At 37.0% G+C, this 11,001-nt stretch overlaps 2 protein-coding genes across 2 annotated transcripts; both read right to left on the bottom strand.

Moving 5' to 3' along the window:
• Positions 1-1,241: 1,241 nt before the first annotated feature.
• On the bottom strand, positions 1,242-1,799 carry LOC110900659 (extensin-like). Its single transcript, XM_022147554.1, has one exon. The coding sequence runs from the start codon at positions 1,797-1,799 to the stop codon at positions 1,242-1,244; it is 558 nt and encodes a 185-aa protein (XP_022003246.1).
• A 7,769-nt stretch (positions 1,800-9,568) lies between these two features.
• On the bottom strand, positions 9,569-10,655 carry LOC110936698 (cyclin-dependent kinase F-4). Its single transcript, XM_022179117.1, has one exon. The coding sequence runs from the start codon at positions 10,653-10,655 to the stop codon at positions 9,591-9,593; it is 1,065 nt and encodes a 354-aa protein (XP_022034809.1). The 3' UTR covers positions 9,569-9,590.
• Between the last annotated feature and the right edge of the window lie 346 nt (positions 10,656-11,001).

Here is an 11,001-nt window from a genome sequence, read left to right as displayed (position 1 = left end):
TTAGACGAGTGTAAGGACTCAGTCTTCTTATGAGTGTGAGGTTGAGAATGGGTTTTTGAGTGAGTTTGAGACCGAACAACACTCGGCTCCTTAAACTTAGCATCTACCGCTTGAGAGACTGCCGCGGTGATTAAAGCTTGCAATTCGGCACCAGTAATATTGATTCTGGTGTTGCCCTCTGCTGGATGACTGTTTGCTTCATCTGAGCCAGCCATTTCTGAATAATATAACAACAATAATAATATCTAAATTATATATATAGAGGTTCATCACATTGATGTTGAAATGGTCATGGTATTATTTAAACCATTTTGACCTTTTAGATAATAATTTAAAATCAAATAAAATACACATTTCTTTATGCGATTAAGCAGGGAAGATAGAATTTCCACAACTGCAAATGTCGTGAAAGACATTTTATTTATCATTAAGCTCGTCTCAAAGGACATTAAAATAGCTTAGGAAGCTTGTCACAGAGATGACTTAAGATCTAACCACAGATTTCTTGGATCAATGATCTTTTAAGGGTCGAACAAGGTTCATTGCCCTTTTGACAAGAAGTTTATAAATTTAACTTTCATTGTCATTATTACACCTTTGCTTATAAGCATACATCTCCTAAGGATGTCTTGATGTACACATCACATTGATGTTTATTAGCCATGACTCGCATTGATCATTTTGGGCTATATGTGACTTGGAAAAATCCAAGTACCTTTTTGGAAGCTTGTGTGGTTTCTCACACCGCACAGCTAGGAATGTCAACATGTTTTCAGATGTTAACAGAGATTTGTTATCTTAAAAAGGTTGTACCATCATAGCCAATTAATACTTTGGCTAGGTTATACCTCTAAGAGTTTTCTTTGGCAGATCAATTATAAATTTAAAAAGATATGACATGGTGTAATAAATACATAATTAAAACCAAAGTTAAAACTTCATTGAACTGAAAACAAGTACAACTGCCCTAAACGGGACTTAGAAAAAAAAAAGACAAACTACCCGTGCAGGGGCCTATAGAAAGGAAATAAGTCCACGCAGCGACCTGATACAAAAACTAAACAAATGTCCTCGCAGGGACACGATTACAAACAACCAAGAAAACTAACAATCCTCTACTTCTTCTTCCCTTTGATAAGGTTGGCAAGGCCTTTCATGAAGCTATTATGCTTCTCTTTGTTTTTCTTAGCCTTGTGTTCAACCCTATCCAACCTCTCCAAGATTTCCTGAGTCTGATGCTGCTACTGCTGCTGAGGAGGAGGAGGAGGTTGCCGGTACGGTGGGTACTGATAACCCGGTACTGGATATCCAGTTGGAAGAACCGGAGGGTAAGAAGAAGGGTAAAGGTGATGATATTGCGTGTCCGTAAGGTACGGGTATTGAGATTTGTAGTCTGAGGGGTACCCCGATGGGTTTTCGAAAAGATTATACCCAGAAGAACCTGGGTAGGTTGGGATTGGATTATCAAAACCCATAGGTGGCTCAGGTGGTGCATAAGAAACTGGCGGAGGTTCAACCTCCGGTGCCGCATTCGAGGGCCTACCCATCTGGGGGTCCTCCGGAATAGGGGGATAAGAACTCGAACCCCGGGGAGAACTGAAACGAGGTCCCCCCCGTACAGACATACACGCATTCCTCCTATGCCTCGGAGGCTCGGGAGATGGCTGTGGTGGCTGCTGCGGTGGCTCCTCTACGGGAAGTGGTGGTGGTGAAACAGCTTGGAGTTGGGGTTCAACCAAAGGTGGTTGGGCTGGAGAGCTATGGTAAGATGGGGTAAAGAACCAATCAAAAGTGGCCATTTTCTCTTGGAACGAGTCGGGTCCATTGTAAGGTGATCCCTGAAATGGGGATCCACTTGATATGCTTATAGGATGACCCGGCGTTTCGGTTTGCATCTCCGGATCTGGATCATCGTCCGTTTCCAGCTCCTGAGAAAAATGGTCCTCAGGGCCCAAGGGTTGTAACCAAGAAAATCGTTGACATAGTCGTTTGGGTTAAACTTTCCCGGAGAGTAGAGGGAATCAGAGTGGTGAAACGAATGGGATTGTAAAGAGTGGTGTGAATGGTAAGACTGTTGGGAGTGATGTGACTGTTGGGGTTCATGAGGAGCAAATGGTCCAAAGGACGGGTGGAAGGAAGGCGATGAGCTTAGCGAGGCAGAATGCCTTGCTGGCTCAAAAGGTTGACCCCACAGATCACGAGAATCAGAGGTAGAAAAGGACGCCGATGGAGTGCGTCTATGAGATGGTCCTGCCGTCGACGGTCCCCCACGCATGAGACCCTTGCCTCGACCTCTTACTCTTGGAGGCATGTTGTTGATTCCTATTAAAACAAGAAAATAAAATGAAATGCAACATAATGATAACAAAGGAAGTAAGAGATATATCCTAGGTCATTTTCCTAGACTCGAGAGTCTAAAGAATGTGCTTATTGTGTCATTGAGATTAAACACAAAAGGTTAGTGTTTAATTCACTCAATGTTGGCTCTGATACCAACCTGTCACACCCCAATATTCCACGTATTACCGGTGGGCCCGGTGGGGAGTATCGTGACGTAGTTGATATCATCATTGTCAATACACACAATAATATAGCACAGCGGAAGGCTGGGTAAATAAACTACTACAAACCATAACGTCTGAGCGTTCGAGTTTATGAATGTACAGACAGGAATGTAATAAGATCCACAGGCGGATCATAATGTACAAAGAAACAAAAACTACAGACTCCGGGTATCTATTGGATTTGCAAGATCCTCTATAACACCCTATAGCTCCAGCCTATTTCGGAAAGTACCTGTCAATCAATCTTTAGGAAAATACGTCAGTTTACACTGGTAAATACAATTTAACGGACTCGTTTTGAAAACATTTAAGAAAATTGATTTAGGTGCACAAGGCACAAATCATTTATAACTTGGGACAATTTTAATAAAATCTTTTATACAGTTTTACATGCTTGTCATACATGTGGGGCCGGTTTGTAAGCCGGACATGATTAACTGACTCACCACCTTATAGAACCCACAAAGGAGTTATCCCCAACTTGTGGGTAATTAAATATTTAGCATTTGCATCTGTCGGGTGCATGCCTGCACCCCGTGCATAGGTCGTGGCCATTAATAACTTAAATGAGCCGAGGATATCCAGGACACGGTCGTTAACCCCCAAATGTTTATGTTATCAAACAATACAGATTAAAACGGGTTATGCGGATTTATTAAATCACAATCCGACAAAATAATCCCATACCCGACCAAGCGGTATTATTATACCGTATCCCAAGCCCGTATAGGGAAAATAAGTTAAAAGTATTTACCTGGTGATAGCTGTAAATTCCTAAGGTTCTTGAAAGGCACTTTTTACCGGAAGCTATTAATCTGTATAGAAGGTTTAATTAGCCTATAAGGATGCTAACGGGTCTTTGATTAGTCAAGGACTTAGACCGGCTAGCTAGAAGGAAACCTTATGGTTCTAAACGCTAGATTAAGCGGAGACCGGGATAGAATGTGATTTAGACCCGACAAGTTTGGATACTTGTATAATATGGGTAAACTAAATACATTCTGGAAAATGAGAAACAATTGATAAGGTTAAGCCCGTTTCGGTTATTTCACGTAAACTAGTCACGTAGACCGATCCGAACGCGAAAATGCGTAACGGGTAACCAAATAAATTATATACAAGTCTTAATCGTTATTATGCTCAAAATATGTTAATATATCAGTAACATATTAACATGTATGCCCAAAAAGTAATTTAAACCAAAATAAGTCCCATAAGGGCATTTTGGTAATTTTAATGCTTATAAAAGAGTTTATTTATAAAACTGAGTTCCAGGTCTGATTAAATTAGTAAAAACTTGTATTTTGATAAGTTATATCAGTAGATAATAAGTTTCGTATGTTAAATATAGTTTTGACCCATACTAGGTGCTAAAAACGCTTGAAAATCGATTTAAAGGGCTATTTTTGTAAAAATAGGAAATCGTAGTTTTTGATCAGTTTAAAAGGTTCAAAATATTTTATTTGTCATATAGGATCAGTAGCAAAAGGTTTGGTATTGAAAAGTTATGTAAAACTCATTTTATGTAAGAAAAGGGTAAAACCGACGATAACCGAAATTAAGCTATAATCCTATGTTATGCTCAGCCTAAAAATAAATAAAAATTTTCAAAAATCCCAAAATATTATTTAACATCATTAAGTAAAATGTTTGGTGTCAAAAATCGGGCTTAGATAGGCCTTATGCTAATTACGCCTTTTAATTACTAAAAAGTTTCTTAATTACGCTATTGAGCATAACTCCTATTCTAGACCTCAAATTGATGTCATATTTTCGGGACATGTCTAAATATCAGTAGTGAAGGTGTTAGTCCATTCACATTGTTAAAAATCTCGGTTTTATATAAAAAGGGTGTTTAGGCATTATAAAGCATAATCACGATCAAGAGCATATAATTCAAACTATTAGGCACCATGCAATATAACTCCAGAGGGTTATACTACTATGTAATGTGGTCCTAATGGAAGCTCAAAACATGGAAGAATCAAGCTCAAACGGGTCAGGACTGAAAGTCATAGCAAAAGTCAAGCTTTTGCGACTTTCGGTTATAAACTGACCTTAGACTATTAATTGTCAGATTAGGACTGATATAACATGTTTAAATATTAATTACCAAATCATTAGAATGTTAAAATATAATTTAGAACTTCTGTTTTATTAATTTTAATCAAATTTGCAATTTCAGTCCAGTTTGACTTTTTGTCAAACTACTTTGACCCGACAATTAACTGGTCAAACGAGATAATTAGGAGACACCCTTTTAAGGGTTAATCACCTATACTAATTTGGTTTCATAACCATTTTCAATTTGATCAGTGGTTAAGCCACATGTAATTAAAATGAAAGTCAAACTGAAATTACTAAAAGTTTGACTTTATAGTAATTAAGCTAAATTAAACAACTAAATAAGTAATTAGAAGCTTACTTAGGGTCCTAGCAATCTTTTCTACACTTGAAATCCTCTTGTTACTGATGAGAGTTCCAGAGCAAATCCCCCAAGTGAAGTGTTTGCAAATGTGATCAAGAACACAAGACTAGGTTCACTTATATAGTAAATTGCTAAGCTCCAAGATCATTGCAGCTGTTGTTGGAGGCCCTAGGATCACCCCAGGTGTCCTAGTGGTTTATAAAAACCGTCCAAGAGTCCAAGGTTTCGAAATTTATATGTTTAAGTCGGTTAAACAGCTTAACTTACATCTGTCCATAATTTCTGCCCAGCGACGAGCTTACGGACCGTAAGCTAACAGTCTTACGGACCGTATTAGGATCTTACGGACCGTAAGTCATAATTCATGCGGTCCGTAACCGAACCTGATTCTCATCGCCCAGTTACCTCTTTGCGGACCGTAAGCCTAGGGCTATACGGTCCGTAACCGATGACCAGAGGACAAAAATTTTATAACTTTTATACACTTCACCATGCATTGCAATGTCCGAATCTTGGCCCATAAATCAGTGTAATAGTCCAACTTATCAGTTCTGAATGCACTAATAACTAAGCCATGCAATGTGTCCCTTGGAGTTTATCAAAAGTTGCCAACATATGAAGAAGTTGACGTTATTGCACAAGAGCTTCATATTTGAAAGGTTGGTTACATCAACATAATTTCAACCGGATGATTATATATTCATATCAGATTTGTATGAGAATGTATTTATAATCTTACAAAGCCTTGTGAGCATTAAACGGTCACTCAGAGGTCGAAATAACATGTTGACACGTTTTAATTCCCGAAGCTTTAAAATCCTTAGATTACATTCACACGATTCATCATATTCGACAAATCTTTTAACTATGAATACATCATCCAGGTAGTGTCAATCAGAGGCTCAAGATTGGCATGTTGACATTTTAAGACCTTCGCAAAATTTAAGATTCATGACACGTGTCTATATATAACTTGGACACGTTTTTACGTGGTGTCACAGGTCACCATCGTCATCCCAACGGTACTTCCCCCGTGACACCCGCTGACCCGAACCACAGTTCACCTTTTTTCCCTTTGTAAAAAACGTAAAGAAAGTAACATTGATCGGTACATTAAAAACTTTGTTAATCATTCTGCACCCTTTGCTATCGACCGCCAACACAATAAGCCACCGCTATTTTCTCTTCTGTGGTTGCTAATCGAACCCCATTCAGCCCCTGTTGTCTTGTCTCTCATGCACCCAAATAAGTTGCTTTTTTTATACCTGTCGTAGAAAAAGAACACTCACTATTTTTCTTACACGGCTAAGAAGCATTCGAACCCGACCTTGAACCCTTCTAATGTTGAATCGTCTCCACCTAAAGAAAATTTAAAACACCTTTTTTCCTTTTTCTTTCTTTCCATTGTCCATGGCAATCAAGTTTCACCCATGTGACTTTGCAGCCTTCAACGACATCATTCCCTTGGCCTTCAAGTTTTTAACTTTTTTAAATATAAACTTGATTCCACTGATCCACTATCACATTAACATGTGACACACAGCCACCTCTTTGGGTGTTTATCGAATCGAATATCGTATTTTCGAATTATTTTTATTTTTTCTTCAACTCGTATTCGATTAAGAACAAGCCAATTCGATCCGTATCAAATTTTCAATAATTTTGTTTTGGTTCAAATTCAGTTAAAATATGTAAATAAATTCATATAAATTATGGGTTTGGTAATGGCTCGTTTAATACTTGATTAATTTATAATAGGGTAAATTACACTTTTCGTCCTTTATGTTTGTAGTGGATTGCAATGGATAGCCTTTAACTTCAATAATTACAGTCACAGTCCTTTGTTTGGAAAACACATTACACCTTTCGTCCTTTACCACTAACCAAGTTAAAATTTTCAGTTACGTCTATCCACTTAAGGGTATTCTGGTCATTTCATGTTTTTATTTAAAATATTTATTAATAAATAAAACCAAAAAATTGACATATATATATAACATATTCTTCCCCAATTCAATCATCTCCCTCAATTCTCAAACCCTAAAACACCATAATAAACCTGTCTCTTCCTCACCCATCTCTCCCTCTTTCTCTCTATCCCTCTTTCTCAAAACCATAGGTCCGAAACCGACTCACTCTGGTAGGATTTTCGGTTTTGTAAAAGTTTGAGGCAAAAATATTTAAGTATTTTATGATTCACTTTTGTTGTTTTATACACTTTTTTTGCGTGATTCACTCTGGCAGGATTCAGTTTTGTAAAACTTTTGAGGTAAAATATTGAAATATTTTATATGTGTTATAAAAGTTTGAAATGTATGCGGTTTTGTCTCCGGGATGGTTTTCTGTTGATTCCGGCTAGGGTTTTGCAGTTGTTTTCAGCTAATCAGCTAATCCTAAGTGAGATATTGAGATATTGGTAGATTTGATAATTGTGTGCGTTCATATGTGAATTTGTAACTTGTTTATTAGGTCTCTGTCCCTCTTTCTCCCAATTCAGTCTGTCTTAATGGATTTTCCGGTAGACACGCTTACGACGGCGTAGTCTCCGGCCACCGTCCTGGTGGAGCTCCGTTCGATACGTTGCCAGAAAAGCTTTTGATGTACAGATCGCCGTTATCGAGGTGTTTTTCGGTGGTTACTACACTGGACGTACCTAGGGTTTCGGGAGAGAAAACTGAGGCGAAGACAGTAGTCGTTGGAGCAACACGACGGCTGACAGCCTGAGATCTGCTTCAGTGCACCGCCGTCATCAAGGTTGTCGGAGAGTTTTGGGGAATGAGATTGGGAGGATGGCTGGTGATGACGATGTTATTGATGCCATTGGGGGTTTTATTTTTAGTTTAATTTTTTTTATTTGTAAAAGGACATAAGTGCCCTCATATGAGTTGCACATGATATGACTTAACGTGTAAAACAAACTTGGTTAGGGCCAAATGACGTAAAGTGTAATAAGTTTTCCAAATAAAGGACTGTAAGTGTAATTATTAAAGTTAAAGGTCATCCGTTGCAACTCGCTACAAACATAAAGGACGAAAAGTGTGATTTTTCCTTTATAATATAACACAATAAAAGTTATACATGCATTATATATAAATATAACAAATAAATATGTATATGTTTAATTCGAATTTCGAATCAAATTTAAAATTATAAATTCGTATTCGATATTTTTGACTCGAATAATCGAATTCGAATTTTTGATAATGGAAACGAATTCTGAACACCCTAGTTAACCCTATACTTTACTTGTGGCCCGATTAAAAATCTTCCTACGCATGAACTTTCTTTTACAGCCCACACGACATCAAAGAAACAATCGAACTGCTATTATTTCTCGAACCATAACACCTTTCGGTCTTCATTGATTTCCGTCCTTTTTTTCCTCACTGCCAAACCTTTTTTTTCTATTTTTCGTCTTTAATCACTCTGTCAGTTTACCGTCGTTGCAACCCCAGACTCCCCCTTCTCGTATAACGACTCTAAAAACTGTAAAGCTTCAATACCAATTGTTGGAAATCCGACCCTTGAACGAACACACAAATAGGGTTTGAACGAACTCCACTCGACTCTTTTTATTATTTATCAATAAAAGTACACAAATATAATAAATCTAACCATTTATTTTTACTAAACCCATTCTAGTCCTAACCCGTCTCAAACTCTATTTATATAAATTAATAAACTCCTAGATAAACCATATTAATTAAAGCTAACAATTATCACTAAATGAAATATAAAAAACTCAATAAATAATCCATCATAATTATCTATAACCCGTCTTTAATCCTAATCTCTTTAATTCAAGATTAACGCCTTCACTATTGATTTAAACTTACATCCCACATATATAATATAACTATAAAATACACATTTATTCATAAAAATTAATTTGTTCACTTTTAAAAACCTCTACATCCAATTTCCCTTAACGTTGGGTATCGCACACACCGGAATGGTGTGTGGCGCCTTTGGATGCTGAGTTGGCTGGGTTTTCACGCACACTACACGAATTCTTATAAGAATTTAAATTTTAGACACAAAATTAAATATTTCAAATTAAACCCTATCCTTGCTATTGTAGTTTATTGGTCTAGTTTTTCTCAACAAATAAAAATTTAATACATACCAAGATAACATGAATAATAATTTCTAATCTTTTAAACAAAATAAAACATTCATAAATATTACATCAAAAATTTCGAATGTCACACACCATGCACACTACCGAGTTAATGGCAATTTACAGATAGTGTTAAAGAGGAGAAAGGAGAGTCACATAGTAGTGAATGTTTTAATATAAATTACTTTTATTTATCCTTTATTATATTATAACTTGTTTATTATGCAATCATATATATATATATGTCTATTTTATATTCATTTGTGAATGTCAATAGACCCAATAGAGAAACACACATCAAGAAAATCTGACCTCAATTTGTGATCCACTTCATACCAAAACAAATTAAAGTAGAAGTTTACAAACAAATTAGAACCTTAAACAACATACCAAAACAAATTAAAGTACAAGTTTACAAACTAAATTAAACCTTAAACAACGTTGACAGTCAATTTCTATGAGTTCATAGTAATTCTTCTTACTCCATAAAGTCAAAGAAATTTATTGATTGCAGCATAAGAATCTGATCTTCATTTGAATCCAGTTTTTCCAGTCCACTCCCACAACTAGTCAAGCTTCTTTTCTCTTTCAACAACTCTCGTTGCTTAGCCATTTTGAACACTAGCGGCACGGAATTAAGGGAGGTGTCTTCAAGGCGGATTGTTGGCGGCACACAATAACAGCCATGGAAGAAAGGATGCTGAAGCGCTTCCATGGCTGTCGGCCTATCACTTGGACACCATGAAAGAAGTGAAGCAACCAAATTAACCGCATCAGAGCTTGCGGTCGGCAACAACTCAGAGAACCGCATGCCAGGAAAATCTGGAAACCGATATAACACATTTCTTGCAAGATCCAATCCCGAGAGCCATGTACTTTCTGTTGGGGTGCCTAACACGCCACATATCTTTTGCATTACATCCGCATCAGAAGAACCATCAAAAACTGCTTGGTTGGTGTATAACTCAGCCATGATTGCACCAAATGCCCACATATCAACCGAAGAGTTGTAACACGGAGAACGTAGAAAAACCTCTGGGGCGCGATAGCATAACGTTGTAACATTATAATGGGTGTATGGCTGTTCACCATTTGTCTCTCGGGCAGAACCAAGATCACCAATCTTTAGTATATTCTTGGAAACAAGAATGTTTTCCGGTTTGAGATCACGGTGCATGTAACCCTTGTGGTGCATGTATGCAAGACCTTGAAGGATTTGGAAGCACATGTTTCTAATCTCGGATTCAGAAAAAGGCTTTGTTCGTTCAACCATAAGTTGGTAGAGATCGCATTCCATGTATTCGAATATCAAGAACAGCGTGTTGTTTTCTCTTATTATTTCCTTGAGCTTTACGATATTCGGGTGATTCACAATCTTGATAAGTGATTTAACTTCTCGCAGGTTCATGCTGTCTTCGTTCGTCTTGTACTCATTGTTGAGTTTCTTGATGGCAACCACTTCACCGGTTTGCTTGTTCATCGCCTTCCACACAACACCATACGACCCACGTCCAATTTCCATGATTTTTGTATACTTCTCCATTGCGTAACTCCTTATTTCTTAAGAAAGTAAACAAGTTGCACTCACCAGATCGAAGAAAACGTACGATGGTTTTGGTTTTGAATTGAAAGCGAGTAGTGTATTAGGGTTTGTATAGTATCTTATTTATACCACTCTTTCGGATATTCTTATGAGGATTTGCAATTATTATCATTATCCCAGTCTTTTTAAATAATGCGAGAAAAGTTTATCTTTAAAAATTCAGATTTATTTTGCAGTACATATTTTTTTTAATGATTTTGAAGTGTTTCTTTTTTTTTTCCTTTAATTATTTATTTAGTTCAGATTTAACATAACAATTTTATTATTTTATTGTCTACCTTAACTA

Source organism: Helianthus annuus, chromosome 1, assembly GCF_002127325.2.
Source record: "Helianthus annuus cultivar XRQ/B chromosome 1, HanXRQr2.0-SUNRISE, whole genome shotgun sequence".
In the NCBI taxonomy this organism is placed as follows: Eukaryota; Viridiplantae; Streptophyta; class Magnoliopsida; order Asterales; family Asteraceae; genus Helianthus; species Helianthus annuus.
Note: the sequence above shows the minus strand (reverse complement) of the source record. Positions and strands in the feature narration are given on the sequence as shown.